The sequence below is a fragment of the Eulemur rufifrons genome, chromosome 29 (assembly GCF_041146395.1).
Source record: "Eulemur rufifrons isolate Redbay chromosome 29, OSU_ERuf_1, whole genome shotgun sequence".
Classification (NCBI taxonomy): Eukaryota; Metazoa; Chordata; class Mammalia; order Primates; family Lemuridae; genus Eulemur; species Eulemur rufifrons.
In genome coordinates this window covers 23,141,844-23,157,736 of record NC_091011.1, presented here as the reverse complement: position 1 = coordinate 23,157,736, position 15,893 = coordinate 23,141,844, and the positions used below count along the sequence as shown (strand labels likewise).

Below are 15,893 nucleotides of genomic sequence, written 5' to 3'. Positions count from 1 at the left end.
GCATTAGTATAAAATTCTACAGGGGCAATGGGATAAAGAGACAATAAAAAGAAAGAGAACAATGTAAAATTTCCAATCGTCAAAGAAGAGCTGAGTCACGTGTTTTTAAAACAGATGAGGGTGGGTGTTAAATGACTGTGTTTAGATTCCATTTGTTATAGTTTGAAGTGTTGTGGCAGTTTTGTTTCAAAATGTAAATATCTACCAAATGCCAGAAATCACATCCTTTACACCTTTTAAAACTTAAGTGAAAAACATTAGATGTCAACTTAAAAATGTGCAAGATGTGGTACATCATTTTTCAAAATTTATTTTTGTAGGGGTACCTAGAGCAGAAGCCCCCTTGGAAGCTTGCTGGCTTCTCCCCAGCTGGCCTCCTGACGCTCTGCTGGGGCACGGGGAGGGAAGCCAGGCCCGGAAGCTGCCCTGTTGGTTGCTGCTCACGGAGACCGAGGGGCTCGGCTGCCCTTCCCACCAGCTTCCAGCACCTGGGCCTTGGGGACAAGCGCTGGCGCTGGGTGAGCTGCTGCCCTTGGCTGGGGGCTGGGGCCAGATGTTAGCCTGGGGGGCGTGATAGGGACAGACCTGCCTGCAGGCACTTTGACCATAAAGACCCAACCCTACCAGGTCAGAGAGGGAGACCAGGCCCCAGGCCAGGGCAGAGTCTCTGCTAAGCAGGAAGGATGTGGCCCGCAGACCCAGCCCCGGTCCTGGGCCCACACCACCCTTCCCATGCCTAGCTGACTTGACCTGCGGAGAGGCCACTTCCAAGATGGGTGGTTTATTTCACAGAGAGCAGAGATGTTTCTGGAGAGGAGGCTGCAGCCGGTCTGGGGGAGGGGCGCTGGGGCATTGGTTCCAATCTCCAAAGATATACTGTGGGTTTTGTTTTCCGCAACCCCCCCCCCCCCCGCCCCTGCCAGCTTCTGTTCATTTTGTCCTGCCCTATGTGTTCTGCTGGCCTAAGCATGTGGCTGCCCTGACCTACCATGTCTTCTTCCTCACCCGCACCTCCCCATGCCTCAGTTAGTGGACCAGGCAGAGAGGTCTCCCAGGACGGGCACCCAGGCCCGGAAGCCAGCATCCTTCACAGAGCCCCCCAGGGGCAGGAGGATGGCCGGGGAAGGGATGGAGGGACAGCCTGGTTGGGGTGGGGTACACGTGAGGCTTCCTTAGGTGAGAGCCCTGGGAGGAGGCCGGCCTTTGGGCCTGTGGGCGCACCTCCACCCGACTGCAGAGGGCAGGGCCAAGGCCCCACCCAGCTGCCGGCAGTCTGCCCTTCCCTGCTCTGGGCCTCGGCTTCCTCATCCTTGGATGGGGTATGGGAGGCTCTGGCGAGAGGAGCTGGGATAGGCAACACCTGAAGACATCCGACTCGCTCTGCTCGGGGGCTCCTGTGACTCCCTTGCTCCTGTCGCACACAGCCTGTGGCCCTCCCGGCTGGCCCTGGTCCCACGGAGTCCCCTTTTGCTGCTCTGCCACCTGTTCCCTGCCAGGCTGGAGCCCTGGTGGCTGCCCTGCCTGCCCCTGCCCCACCAGAGCCTGCACAGCAAGGACAGCCCAGAGGGCGGCGGAGGACGGGGAGCAGTGATGGGACAGGCGGCCAAGGAGTCACACGGTGGCCGTCTGCTTGATGCTATGGAAGCTGATCCGCGTGGGTGACGTGGGGATGGACATGGCCCGAGCCACGGGGACTCGGAGGGAGTGATGGTCCTGCCAGCGGTGCCACCTCTTCCTAATGGCCGAGCGCACCTGTGGGAGGGAGAGGCTCAGCGGGCCGTGGGGGCCAACCCTGGGCTTCTGGGACTGTCCCTTTTCCTGCCCCCTGCCCTGTACCCTTGCATCAAGAAGTTGACAGCTCCCAAACCGAGGTCCTTTCCCCTGGCCTGCTGCCTCTCTCCGGGGCTCCCCTTCCTCTCCCCTCTCCTGGAGGAGGCTGCCCCCCGGCTTCCTTTGCTCCCACTGACCCTGAATTATCCAGTGCCCTTTGGACACGTTATCTTCCCTTCCCTGACTCACTCTGCCACCTTGCATTTAGCACCTTGGGACCAGAATCGGCGTGTTCAGCCCACGCAGCTGGCGGCCTCCCTCTCCCCCTCCCCACAGACCGTCCTGTCCCCTCTGAGCCCTCTGAGAGTCCCGCCTGCCCCGCTCAGCACTCGCTGCCCGAGAGGGACAGCTAACAGTTCTGTCATTTCTAAACCCGATCCTGCCTGGTGCCACCTTATTCTCCTTTGTACTGTAATTGAAGGATTTTTCTGGAAAATGGATGCTGTCCCCTGCATTCTAGCCTAGCACGTGGCTTGGACAGAATAAACGTGCCATGGACATTCGTTGTGGGGTTGCTTTAGTGGCTCCTCCTCTTCCTGTCTCCAGCCCACAGAGCCAGTCTCCACTGACGGGCTTAGCATCGGGGGCGAGCTTCCATGGACAGAGACCCAGGCCTGTGTAGACGCCTCGCCACTGCCCTGTGCAGATGCAGGCAGTGTGGCCTGGGGGGCATCGCACTCTTCTGGAGTGTTTGGAAGCTCCCAGGCCCTGGGGGCTGTGTCTGCTCCTTGTCCCATGTCCTCACATCTCTCCTGAGTCGGCCGCGCTGGGATCCTGGGCCCTGCGAGCTAACCAGGCTTCACCGGCTGCCTCATTCCCCAGAGCCCACCCTGTGGTGGCTGGGGGAACATGCTGGTCTCGTTTCTGTTTCCTGAGTCCATAAAGACCTGATTGCATGGCACACACCTCACCTCTTTCTGGAAGCTTCCTCCTGTCACCACCTCTGTTCTGGCTGGCTTCTCCCTTCCATGAGGACCTACAGCCTGGGCTCCCCTGCTCACCCAGCTCTCCGAGCGCATGTAGGGCGCTGGCATGTTATCTTAGGCCCGCACTGTTGACCTTCCAAACTGGCTCCAGCCCCTGCAGGGAGGATTCCTGGTCCCCTAAGCTGGGGTGCTTTCTCAGGCCTTCCCCCTCCCTCCTCCAGGGCAGAGTGGGCAGGGCCAGGGACCCTGGCACTCCTGAAACCTGGGAGCTTGACCGGAACCACCCTGGAGTGGGGTCTGGGGGCCTTGAGAGCCTAGACCACCCTGAGGCCCGGCTCGTACCTCTCCGTTGAAGAAGCAGTAGAAGACAGACACAAAGAAACCCTGGAAAGGAAGGGGGAGTGGTCAGAGACCTGCCTGGGGAGCCGCCGTGCCTGGAGGGCTGGAGCCGGGGACAGGATGGTGGGGACGCTCTGACTCAGAGCCGGTGGGGCCCCAGCCCTCATAGTCCAGATATTCCAGGGTCCGCTCAAGCGGGAAGGGGTCTCAGGCCTAGGACTGGGACCCCAGCCTCCTCAACGCTGTGTGGCCTGGCCCAGGGCACTCAGGGCCGGGGCTGTCTGAATCCTCAGAACAGGGGCCAGGACAGCAGTAAGTGCCGGCCAGAGGGACCCAGGCCCAGTCGGGGTGGGGTGACGGGGCCAGGCGCAGCCCAGGGTGGCTCAGCAGTGACGAAGCCAGGCTCAGGTTCTATCTCGTGTGCACGACACTGAGCCATGGGTGCACCACGCCCACGTGGCCGTCTTAGTGAGGTCAGGACGGCTCACGAAGGTGGGGGCCCACCTGGAACGACTGCAGGAAGGAGTTGAAGTAGATGAACACGATCTGCGACAGGTCGTCCTCCCCGGGATTGACGAAGAACAGCATGTAGGTGACGCCCAGGAGGGGCAGGAGGACCAGGGTGGCCTTCACCGCCTTCCTGGGGGAAGAGGCGACCACACAGGCCTGAGCCCGCGCTGCAGGCAGCCCACTCGGGCGGGGCTGTCAGCAGGTGCTCTGGTGGGGCTTCTTCTCAGGACCTGAGCCAGCTCCCTGGTGAGGACGGGGGCTGAGGGCTCTGCCCAGAGGCAGGGGGATGGCCCAAATGGCCTCTTCATTTCTCCCTGGCCGGGGGTCAAGGCGCCCATCCACGCACCTGTACTGGATCGTCTCGGATGTGCTGGAGGCTCGTAATTTTGTCATTAGTATCCTGACGATGTTGAACAGAAATACAAAGTTGATCTGGCAGGAGGGAGGAGGATGGAAAAGGAGCAGCCGTGAGTGGGGATGAGCTGAGAGGCAGCCGCCTCCCCTGGCCCCTGAAAGCCTGCCCCATGCACACACCCCTCCCACCTGTCCCCGCCCCTTCCCTCGCCAGGATGGGGAGACACCCTCGCTCCCTCCCGGGCCTGCTTCCCACCCAGACCAGAGGGGAAAGCAGCCTCCAAAGACAGTGACCGAGAGCACAAGGGCTGCTCTTCCTGAGCCCAGTCCTCAGAAGGTCCCCGGCCCTCTTCCCCACTCAGGGACCCTACGGGAGCCACTTCCCCTCTCTGCTGTAGGGTCCCCATTTGTTGCCTGAGGGTCTCTCTGAGGCCCTGGCACTGTCACCGGCTCTAGGTCAGCCTGAGGTCCTTTTGCCTGAGGACAGCCCAGCGCAGGGGCAGACTAGGCCAGATGGAGCGATTGACAACTCAGTTCCCGACTAGTGATTAATCTCTCCCGGCCCTGCCCGTGCGCAGGAACTCCAGACACCCCGAGGCAGGGAAGACAAATGGGGCTGCGGCACTGGCTCTGAGCTCGGGAAGGGCCTCGTTCATCTTCATTCGGAGTCTTCCCCCAGCGTCAGAGCCGCCCCTCCCACCCTGGCCCTGGAACCTGCCTGTGAGCTCCTGAGCAGCTCCCTGCTGTGTGTGGGTCCCTGTGGACTTGTGGGCTTGGGTCCTGTCCCTCTGTGGCTCTGTGGTGGGCCTGTGCTCTGTGCACGTGTGCGGGTGTGAGTGTGTATCTGGGGACACAGCAGGGCTGCGTTTCTCCTCAACTGCCTCCAGTGTGAGCAGGCAGGAATGGCGTGTGCTGGCCTCCCACACCGGGACCACTTGCTAAGAAAGTGCTCACGGGCCAGGCAGAAACACATATTAGCCCAGGGATGTCTGCGGGCCCACATGTGTGTGCACATACACACACACCCCTCCGAGTCTCTATGTAGAAAATCCATTGCTTCTTAGGCTTGAGCTAGGCCCTCCTAAGTTCTAAATCCCAGGCTGGGAGTTGGGGGACACAGGCAGACAGACATCACAGGATTTTCATGGAGAGCTCAGACCCTCCTGAGCCACGGCCTGCTCTCACAGCACGGTGCTGTGGCCTGGGGCCCAGCAAAGGGCTGGGGGTGGGACGCCTTCGGTGGGGCTGCCATGACCCGCCACACACTGCCTTCTCTTAAGGCTCCCCTTATTTCTAGCTCCTGTGTTTCTGGCATATTCCCTGGGATCACGGGGCACAGTTCACCTTAACACATAGGGCAATCCTAATTTTTTCATACAAGTAATACAAAGGACTTGACCTTTTCCCATTCTTTCTGACTTCTCTGAGAGTAGAGACTGTTAGGATAAAAATATATTCTCATTTCTACCACATTTCCTTGCATTAAATATTCACCCAGCACCTATCAACCCCCTAACCAATTCATGCAATTATCCACCCGCTTTTATTCATCCATCCAACCATCTATCCATCTATCAATCCATCTACCCACCAACCAATGCATTCAATTGTCCACCCACTCTTTTATCCATCATCCATCCATCCATCCATCCAAACATCCAACCATCCGTCCACCCACCTACCCACCAACCAGTTCATTCAATTGTCTACCCACTCTTTTAACTGTCCATCCATCCACCCATCCATCCATCCATCTAGCCATCCAGTCAACAAGTGTTTGCTGAACACCTCTTGTCTACAGGGCCCTGTTCCTTGTGCTGAGGTAAGGGCAGGAACAGGGTCGAGTGTGGAGCATCTGAGAGACAAGGCCTTTTCCGCCTCCTCACACTAGGCAAGCATTTAGTGATGCTGTCCACCCATCTCAGCCTGGCTCTACGCACTCTGAAAGTCATTCTTTCCTCTGAGCTTGTGACCCAGTCCCCCCTTCTCCACACCACAGATACCTTCCTCTCTCTCCAGGGAGACTTCTGGCCACCCTGCCCACACTGAGCTGTCCAGCTCTCCTCCTCCCCCAACCCAAGAAAACACCCCAGGTCTTCAGTGAGCCCCTAACCTTGTGCAGCCGGGTCTCTGGTTTCATTTAATCATTCTCTCATTCAGTGAATCAGTTCAATGCACCTGGCTCTGAGCCAGGCACCAGAGATGGGGAAGTGGACAGGCAGACACAAGCCTCTGCTTGCAGAGGGCTTACAGCCTAGTTGGGGGTGACACTGCATCTTTCCTAAGGGGTCAGGAAGACCTGGGGAAATGGCGCACGAGCTGAGAACTGAAGATGAGGACCACCTCCCAAATGGACCACAGGCACCGAGTCCCGGTCTCATAGCTCAGATCTTGCTATTGAGTTTGCATCTGTGTGGCCTTAGGTAAGCTGCTTCCCCTCTGTGAGCTTCCGCTTTCTCACCCGCTCCAAGGGGGATAACCACAGGGCTTGCCTTGGAAGATCAGCACAGGTTGAAACACTCCCGGAGAGCACTAAGCCTCATGTCTGGCATAATGACTGCCACATCCTTTCCCATGACAACAACAGTGACTACAACCAGCAAGAAGCCAGGCTTCCTGCAAACTCAACCACTTCTCAGAACCCAGAAATAAGTGAGTGTCTCTTAGCAGCAGAAACGTAGCTGTGAACCGCTGGGAGGGCGGGGGTGGCAGGGACACGTATCCAACAGAGAGGACAGCAGCTGGTGGCGGGGACCAGGCAGGAGACCTGCCTGAGTCTCGGCTACATTAGCTAGCAGCGGTGACCTTGGGCAAGCCATTTCACGTCCCTCCGCTTCTTCGTCTGGAAAATGGGGAGCAACTCCCTACCTCTTTCAGGCATCGGGGACGTGAGGATTGGAAGTCATGTACAGGGAGCTTCTGGAGGGTTTAGCTTGGAACCTGGAAGCCCTTGTTGGTGCAAAGAGCTGGGCCCAAAGGAAAGACAAGCAAAGGGCTCTTGAGCAGAGAAGGGTGTGGAAGGGAAGGCGGTGGGGTGGGGACAGGTCTTGGCACTGGACCCTCCCTCGTGTTCCTTGTCTCCCCTCCTCTCATTTCCTCACCACGTGCCGCCATCCGTACAGTCAGGGCACACTCCCAGCCATCACTGGGTGGGCCAGCCTTCCTGCAGGGGGTGTCCTAGGCTCGCCAAGGGGCCATCCCTCCCGCGTGGCTGGGCTCTGGCAGCTGGCTGGGAGAGGACGGATCTCACAGGGTTTCCGTTCACTCAGAGGGGTCAGTGACTCACTGCAGCTGCGAGTCCAAGGACAATCCCTCCCCCCACTAACTGCTACGGAGGCCTGGCTTCTGCCTCTGAAGGGAATGAAGCCCTGAGGGGGGAATTTCAGGCAGCGAGTGACAACCCTCCTCCTCATTGGTTCACACACAGCAAGGCCGCTCCAAAGACAGGTTGAATGAAGCCCGAAGTCCAAAGAAGAGAGAGTAAGGAAATAAAAGATAAACAGCAAATGTCCCCAAGGCAGACAAAAGAGCGTCCCATTAGGCACCTGCAAGAGGAGGACAGTTCTCCGAGCTTCCCAGAGGGAGTCTTGGCCCTTTAAGGAAACTGGTACATACAGAAGCCTGAAATTACCGAGCCTGAAATAAGTCTTACGTAAATGCCAATTTCTTAAGGGGCTTTTTTGTATGTCGTTTTTTTTTTTTTTAAATGTATGATATATAATGGGTTCTTTTTGCAGAATGCAGCCTCTACTTAAACTCTATCTTAATTAAAGCTTGTTGTGGATTAAAGACGTGGCAGCAATTATACCTTAGACGCGAATACATTTGGCAAAGGGCGGGGAGCTGGGCAAGGAACAATCGCTCATCACGCTTCATTCTGGTGTCGGCGCTCCAGGCTGGGGGCGGGGGGCTGCCCCAGGGAGGGTCGCTGTGGGCAGAGGGGAATGTAGGTCTGGACGGAAGAGAAGCCTGCACACTTTGCTCTTGCCACCAGCTGCCTGCTCACCTGGCCGTCTCAGTGTTGTACCCAGCAAGGGGACGTCAGATCTGGGACGGCACTACAAATCCACCCAGAGGAAGAGCCCGAGGTCCAGAGTGGCGGGGTCTACACCAGGGCACTGAGCATGAGGAAGGGAGAGTCGGGTGCTGCTGGCAAATGGGGCAGCACGTGCAGGGTCCAGGGAGTGGGTGAGAGGGTGAGGAGGGCTGTCCCCGCCACATCTTTCCCAGCCTCTCTGTCTAGGTGGGTCCTCTGCTGTCTCCTGGCACCCAGCCTCGTCCCAGTCCCCACTGAGAACCTACCAGGAGCACGAGGATGATGGGGCCCTGGTAGATGTAGTCCACCAGGTCGCCAGGCTCCTTGCCAAACCAGCACCTGCAAAGATGGGGTGGCTGTAGGGGGCCTGCTGAGCTGGAGCAGGGGGCAGGGGACCACTCCAGACTCGGGCCCAGGGTCCTCCAGCTTGACCCTTCCTGAGACCCGACCTCTAGGGCCGAAAGCCTCCGTGGACAGCCCCAACCCCAGCCACCACCCTGGCCCACCCCAGGGCTGTCGTTTGTTCTCCATGATGAGTCTGATCGCCCCAGCCAGACTGCAGGCCCTGGGTCTCCTCTTCCTCCTCTCTCTCCAGCCCCATTCCAGACTGCAGGCCCTGGGTCTCCTCTTCCTCCTCTCTCTCCCGCCCCATCCCAGACTGCCGGGCACAGGGCTGCGTGTGCTGGAGGCAAGGAATGAAGGGAGAGCTGGGCTCCCCCTTGCTGGCCCAGGGGAGTTGGCCCTGGGCCACCTGTTCCCGCATTGCTGGGAGCCCGCCGCTCCGTGTGCCAGGCTCACAGCTGCACAAGCCCCAGGTGTGGAGGTGGAGCCTTCTCCCACCCAGCCCGGATCCCAGGTCTTTGAGCTCAGCCTCCTGCAGCCGGGGAAGGGAGCCACTGCCTGGCTAGCTGGCCTCGCTGGCTGCCAGGGGGTGGGGGAGCAGCTTTGGGGGCAGGGGAAGGGCTGGGCCAGCACCCAGTCTGCCTGGCCACGGGCCACTGGACATCAGGAGGCACCAGCAACTTCAGGGAACTCTGTGTCCTCTGGGACAGCAGAGATCGTCCAGTGCACACCTGCCTTACACAGGAGTCTCCCCAGCTGCCTCTCAGCACCAGGCTTTCTGGTCTCTGCTTGAATGCCACCGCAGACAGGACGCTCACTATCTACCTTACTGAGGCAGCCCTCTTATTCTTGGGCAGCTTTCCCCCTTTACGACCTCTTCCTAACGCCGAGTTCCTAGAACTCCCCCAGTGCTTGCCCCCACTCCCCAAATCCCACCTGCTCCCTGCAGCTTCTGAGACCCCTGGAGTCTGCACACAGAGACCCGTGTTCCCCAGTCCCCGCTTCTCTCAGCTGGTGGCACCTGACCTTCTGGCCACTCCTTGGCTGGCCCATAGCCAGAGTTGCTGCCGTTGGGGCCACGGCTCAGCGTGTCACAGTCTCTGGTGCAGGGAGGACCCCAGCATGGGACACTGCACCAGGCAGAGACTGGGATGGCAGCACAAACGAGCTCTGCGTGGTCGGACTCTGTTGAACGCTCACAGACACAGCCTTGGGTGCGCATGGACTGAGAGCCCCAAGACCTTGGCCTCTTTCCGTATGTCCCAGGCCGGACCTGCCACACCCAGCTCCGAGGAGGTGGCCGTATCAGAGACCACAGGGGTCATGCGTGTGGGCACTTCAGGGAACCACGTTCCTAACTGAATTCAACAAGCAGAGTTGCCTTGATACCTACCACGAGAGTACCTCTGGGTGCCGGGGAATTTTTCCCAATTTAAGGACAAGAGGGAAGCGAACCTGCCCAGGCATGGCTGCCATTCCCGCCCCAGGCTTGGCTGGAGCCCCAGGCTGACCTGTCCCACCCACCTGCCCAGGAGCCCCCACGCTGGTCTGTCCCACTTACTGTTCATTCTCATAGTAGAGTTTGCCGATGGCCCAGGCGACGATGATGGGGCAGGGGACGCCTGCAAGGACATACGTGGGCTGCGGTGGACAGATGGGCAGGCCTCTCGCAGAACACACGGTGGGGCCCACAGGCCACCCGTGACTCCAGAGGTGCCCTGTCCCTAGACCCTGCCCTCCAAGCCCCTCCACTTGCAGCCCTCTCTCCAAGCAGGGACAGTGTGATTGCCTGAGACGTGGTGTTAGGAAGTAGAGCCAGCTAGTTTCTCTTTTGAAGTCAGAGACAAAGGTCTCTGGGTTGGTCGTCCGGGCAGGGGAGGGGGATGTTTGTGGGGTATCCCTGGAGGGATTCTCCGCTTCTTCCCCACCAGCAAGGGGGGAAGCGGCTGCCTCCTTGGGACTGTGCTGGGCGTGACGGGCAGGGCTGGGCTCTGGGCCTCGGACCCAGGATGAAGGGAAATGACCTTGTCACCCCCCCAACACTAGGCCCTGCTGCCCCTGGGAGCCTCACACCATCCGATGAGGAGGAAGAGCCACTTGGGCAGGCGCTCGGTGGAGTAGGTCATGACGATGGCCGTGTGCAGGTAGCAGCCCTCGACGAACATCCAGAAGAAGTTGGTCACCACGAAGTAGTTGAAGACAGTGGTGATGCAGCGGCACCACACCTGTGCAGGGCAGGCTGTCAGGACGGCGCCTGGGGACGCTGCCACCCCAGGCCGGGCCGAGAACAGGGCCGAGAACAGGGCTTCCCAAAGGGGCTCCAAGTGCCACTGAATCTCACCCTGAGATTCCAGATGCTCTTTCACTCTTTTGGATTGAGTAAAGGAGCCATTCTCCGTTTTTAACTTCTTCCCAACTCTTTCTAATTTCTCTTTTTGAAAAAGAAAGAAGGAGTCTGGCTCTGAGCTTTCTGCAGGCAGAGGCTGGAATTGAATAACCTCGTTGTGCTTTCATTGTCATTTTTTTTTGTCACTTTCAATCCATAGCAAGTCAGACGGGTTTCCATTTAGGGAGGGAATGTGAAATTTCATTTAGAAGAAATGAAAAAAAAAGTGAGTGAAGCGAGTCACGGGTACGTGAAGGGGGGCTGCGCCGTGAGGTGGCTCTCCAGCCCCCGCTTTGGGGAATTCGGGACTTGGCCCGGTCACCGCCGGCCCTGCAGGGAGACTCGCCAACTGCTCGGAACCTCACTGTAACTAATGCTTTCTCGCGGGTGGTTACAGGAGATGAAGGACGGCAAAGGCGGGCCCCAGGGAGTGTGTGTGGGTGCCCTGGTTGTGGCTGCTGCTGTTACTGCCTTCCCAGGAGAGGGGAATGTGTCCCTGTCCCTCTGAGCAAGGCTGCGGTGCAGGGAGGGCGGAGCCTGCCCAGAGCCACACTGAAGCCCACTGCCCTTCTCAACAGACCCGGCCGGTCATCTTTCCCAGGGTTCAGCCCCGGGGCACCCTCAGAGCCGAGCCTGGGGTGTGGGGAATGAGGGGCTGAGAGCCAAGCCAGCTGGGGGCCAGGGGGACTCTGTGACGGGGGCTCTCTGCCTCTGCAGACAGCCCACCTGCTCTCTGTCTGGTCCGACAGTGCTGAGCTGCTAGCTGCTCCCCGGCTTCGTCCCAGGGGCCCGGCCCCGTCTCGGCCCCACGCTGCTGTCTTTTTGCTCTGAGAAAGTCTTGCAGAGGGGAAGCTAAAGGTCCCTCCCCCGCCCACCCTGCTTGTTCTCCACGTTCAACGATGTCTCACTAGTGCAAGCCCACACTGGGGCTGGAAGGGACCCCAACTTGACTGAATGTGCTTAGTGCCGGAGCAGGGCTCAATGTGGGGCCAAGGGTCAAACCAGGCGGCGGGATGGCCCATGATGTAGAGCCATCATCACAGCATGTGACCTTGGCGAGTCCCTCAGCCTTCCTGAGCCTCAGAGTCCTTGTCTTTGTAATGGGAAAGATAGTCCACTGGTCTCTTGCTGGGATTAAGCGAGGTGAAGTTCAACAGAGGTTAGTTCCAGCCGCCTTTCTCATAGGGGTCTTTGGGGGGACCTGGATTCACAGATGAGGGGTGGAATAGGAGAAACTCAAGTCTACAGCAGGTTTGTGCGGCCCCCAAGTCCTCGGCTTGGCAGCCCCCTGCGCTGGCGGGACAGGGACTGGGGAGGAGGTGAGACAGGCCTGGCTTTGCACCTGAGTGTGGGGCAGAGAGGTGGGTGCCCCCAGAGCCCCCCGGGCCCCCCCCCCCGAGTCTCCCCAGCAGTGACCTCATTGCTCTCGTGCACTTCGTGGTCGATGAGCTGCAGCAGGAACCACATGACATTCCGCAGGATAAAGGTGCTGATGAGGTTCCAGTGAATCACGTTCCGGAGACAGCGGATGCTCCTGTGGGAGGCGCAGGTCAGGGGTCAGCCAGGTTGGGGACCAACTGGGAAAGGTTCCCCCTCCACTTGAGTGAGGGCAGGGCCGCACCAGGAGCCAGTGCCCACCAAGGTGGCCACGCGTGGGCCTCTCAGAGTCCAGCGTCCTGTGCACCCCACATGCCTGCCGGCGGCCTGGGCCCTGGCACCCGGCCCCAACCCCTTCGCCCACTGGCTCCTGGGCCCCTGGAGAGGAGGTGAGACTGTCTGGGAGAGGTCAGGGGGTCGCCGTGGGAGGAGGGACAAGTGGAAAGCAGGGTGGGAGGGTGGACTCACCGCAGGGCCAGGAACAGCAGGAAGGCGGCCACCAGGGCTGCCACGGAAACACAGTGGCCCAGGTAGTTGACGACGAGGGCGATGCGGTAGTGCAGGTCATACTTCCTCTGCTGGAGGGACACACAGACGGGCAGGGGGAGGCATGGGCACGTGGGGTGGGGCTGGCACTCCAGGCATCGCCACCCTGTGTGTCCTGGCCTTGGGGACAGAAGGGGCTCCTAGAGCTCGCTCCTATTACCCTGGGCAGCTCTTGTTATTGCAAATGGCTGTGGTCAGGCCTCCCAACAGGCTTTTTATTTTATTTTAAGAGATGAGGCCTCACTCTGTCACCCAGGCTGGAGTGCAGTGGCCACTCACAGGCGTGATCACAGCTCACTGCATGGCCTCAAGCGATCCCCCTGCCTCAGCCTCCCAAGTAGCTGGAACTACAGGTGTGTGCCACCACACCTGCACCAGCATGCATTTGGGGGGCCAGCTCTGGAGAGGTGTGGATGCAGACTTACAAATTCTAGGCTCTACAAGGCCACCCTTGGGTTTAGTGCCAGCTCAGACCCCAGCTGGCTAAGCAACGGAGGGTGAGTTGATTTATATTTCTGGGCCTCAGTTTTGAGGTCTGTACAATGGGGACAACTTGCCCTCCTGCCTCAGAAGCAGCAAGCTATGGGAGGCCTGGGGGGTGCCTGGAGATCGGTCTGCCCTTGGTACGGTAGTGAGGGGTGCGGTCTGTAGAGGATTTAGGATACTATTCAAACCAAAGTCCATATACTATTTATTATCACCACGAGCTGGCGACTCTAAACAAAGTCAGTGATAAAATACTCCTTCCTGCCAGGGAGGGCCACCCCCTCGCCCCCCACTTTGGCTCTCTGCTGCTGGGGTGCCGTAGGAAGGGAGACGTGAGGACAGAGGGCTGGAGGGAGCCTCTTTCTCTCCAACCTTCTGTCCCGTCCTGCCTGCCCTGTCGGGGCTTCACTGCACGACCCCTTTGGCTCACGTTTGGCAGAATCACTCTCTCAGAGCAAGCAGATGTTTTCCCCTCTGGATCTGAACTTCATTTGGGGAAAAGTTCCAGCCCCACTGAGGACTGTGTTGGGTAAATAAGGAGGGGGAGGGGGCTTGGACGCATCATTTTGGGTCAGGAATGAGGCGTAGCTTTAAAGGGAAGAGGCTGGCACGTTGGCAGCACAGAATCCAGTGCAGAGCAAGAGCCCGGGTAGGGACGGGAGGTCCGAGCAGGACCCAGCTCCCCGGGAGCACTGTCCTTGTGTGGCTGCACGTGTTTTCACACGGAGTCACAGAATCAGAATGCCAGATGGGGACACTGAGGCCCAGGGGAGGAGGAAGGTGTGTGGTCACACAGCCTTCTCCAGCCCCACCACTGTGTCACTGCGCACAGGGCACAATACTGAGGGCAAGGGCAGGAGGTACAAAAAGGAGTGGTTGGGTGACACAACCCAAGGTGGTTCTGCCACCTTGGGATCCTCTGTGCTCAACGCGAGTCCTAATATCTGTATGAGGACCGGGATCAGGCAGGAGGAGGCCGCTTACCTTGTCATCCAGAATGGGCTCACACTGTGAGTAGTTGATCCTTGAGGCCCATGTCCCATTCTCCAAGCATTCTCGGTAGGCGTTCCCTGCAAAAGATGCCAACCGCCAAAAGTCAAGTCACTCCCCTCCTCAAGAACCCTCCCTGGCTCCCTGGTGCCCATGGGATAAAGGTCCATATTCCTCTGCTCCCTTGGGCCCGGAAACACAATGTGTGTCTGAAAGTTTACGTGAAAGTCATTTCATGTGAAAATAGCACAGAAGGTTTATCTCACACTGTAGCTAAAAGGCATGCTAAAACCCATTTTAGATACAATCTTTGAGTAGTTTTCTTATATTTTGTTCCTCTGTTTCAAAACTGAACCGAATGGCGAGCACTGGGTTGTGGCTGAAGATTCACTGCTTTCGGCATGCCGAATAATTCCCATCCTTATCTCAATCATTTTCTATTTATGAGACCCATACTTCTCTTCACCAATATCACACTTCCATTTTAATAATAGCTACCATTTACATAGCCTGTGTTTGCTACATACCAGGTGCTCTGCTAACTGCTTCAGATACGCTTGCCCATTCAATCCACATGGCAACCCTGTGAGGTAGGCACTAATATCAACCCATTTCACAGAGGAGGAAATTGAGGCACACAGCGAGTAAGCGACTTGCCAAAAACGCAAAGATGACAAACAGATGATTCAAACCCAAAAGGTCTTAACCTTTAGGCCTCAAGTCATGGTAAACAGGAAGGAAGGAAATTGGTCTCAAGGGCTGAGCTGCTGCCCTGGAGGTGCCACTGCCTGGGAGCCCACCAGGTGACATCTCTCAGTGTGCGAGAACCAGCCTCCGTGTTAGAGTTGGAATGTGATGTGTGAAAACGCATTGCAGAGCATCAATGTTGGAAGCACAAAAGTGCAGGTTTTCTCAAAGGGGAATGCGTGGAGGTTGAAAAATGCTCACACCTGCCGTTCTAGCGCTGACCGTCGAGGTCTGCCTCCTGAGCCACCCCCTCCAGGCCCCCGCCCAGCCTCTGCCAGGAGGAAGCCCTTCCTGAGAAGGCCCAAAGCTCTGGCTGCCTCTGCTCTGCCTCGGTTGTTGGCACGGCTCTGTCCTCCCCCACTGGATTACAAACTCTGAACGGCCCACTGTCTGGGGGGATTTGTACCAGGGTTCTGTTGTCTGGCTAATGGGCAGTTGTTTGTGGACTTTTCTTTTTGGCTTATGTTAGATATAAAATATAAAGCTAATGATAGTAAATAGCTCACAGAGCACAGAGTCGCAGCTCTGGAGGGGAAACCTTAGATTGTTTTTGGAAGCAGTGAGTTCAGAAATAATTAAGTTACTTAAAAATCTACTTCCGTTGAGCCGGTGAGTTAAAAGCAATGGAATTATTAAGCAGCACTTGCTGAAGAACAAAAACAAGGGGGAGATTCTATTAGCTTAATTGTTTTTTAATTTGGTGCTTGGAGCTCATAGATTTTTCAAACTCAGTCCCTGGAGGCCCATCTCTGGCAGGGCCCTGCCCTCCCCCACACACGCCCTCCTGCCCCCATGTGAGTCGGACAGGGGACCGCCCTGGCCTGGCACTGATTCCGACCCAGCATGAGGAGACCTCCTCCTCACCCCTGCCCAGGTGCGCAGTTCCCCAGGTGGGCTCTGAGAATTTGACGCCTAGGATCATCTTTCCTTACCAACACTCCTGCTCCTGAAAGGGAGGGGCTACCTCAACAGGTGAGGGTTGGTGATGTCACTGAACTACAGGAGTAAAGGTATTTTGGGAGGG

The 15,893-nt window shown here is 58.0% G+C and overlaps 1 protein-coding gene across 5 annotated transcripts in view; it reads right to left on the bottom strand.

Annotated features, from left to right (window-relative positions):
- Window positions 1–1,326: 1,326 nt before the first annotated feature.
- The window catches only part of CRHR2 (corticotropin releasing hormone receptor 2), a 43,104-nt gene continuing 28,537 nt past the window's right edge, over window positions 1,327–15,893 (bottom strand). The window contains exons 3-13 of one of the 5 annotated variants that reach the window (XM_069461785.1): window positions 14,117–14,202; window positions 12,569–12,678; window positions 12,140–12,257; window positions 10,409–10,562; window positions 9,899–9,959; window positions 8,262–8,334; window positions 3,952–4,037; window positions 3,600–3,735; window positions 3,099–3,140; window positions 2,718–2,837; window positions 1,327–1,752 (exon numbers count right to left, since the gene is read on the bottom strand). In XM_069461785.1, the coding sequence (XP_069317886.1) occupies window positions 1,612–1,752; window positions 2,718–2,837; window positions 3,099–3,140; window positions 3,600–3,735; window positions 3,952–4,037; window positions 8,262–8,334; window positions 9,899–9,959; window positions 10,409–10,562; window positions 12,140–12,257; window positions 12,569–12,678; window positions 14,117–14,202 (1,127 nt within the window). In that variant the 3' untranslated portion in view covers window positions 1,327–1,611. The remainder of the gene's footprint in view (window positions 1,753–2,717; window positions 2,838–3,098; window positions 3,141–3,599; window positions 3,736–3,951; window positions 4,038–8,261; window positions 8,335–9,898; window positions 9,960–10,408; window positions 10,563–12,139; window positions 12,258–12,568; window positions 12,679–14,116; window positions 14,203–15,893) is intronic. The other 4 variants (XM_069461788.1, XM_069461789.1, XM_069461786.1 and 1 more) reach the window with 4 other exon arrangements.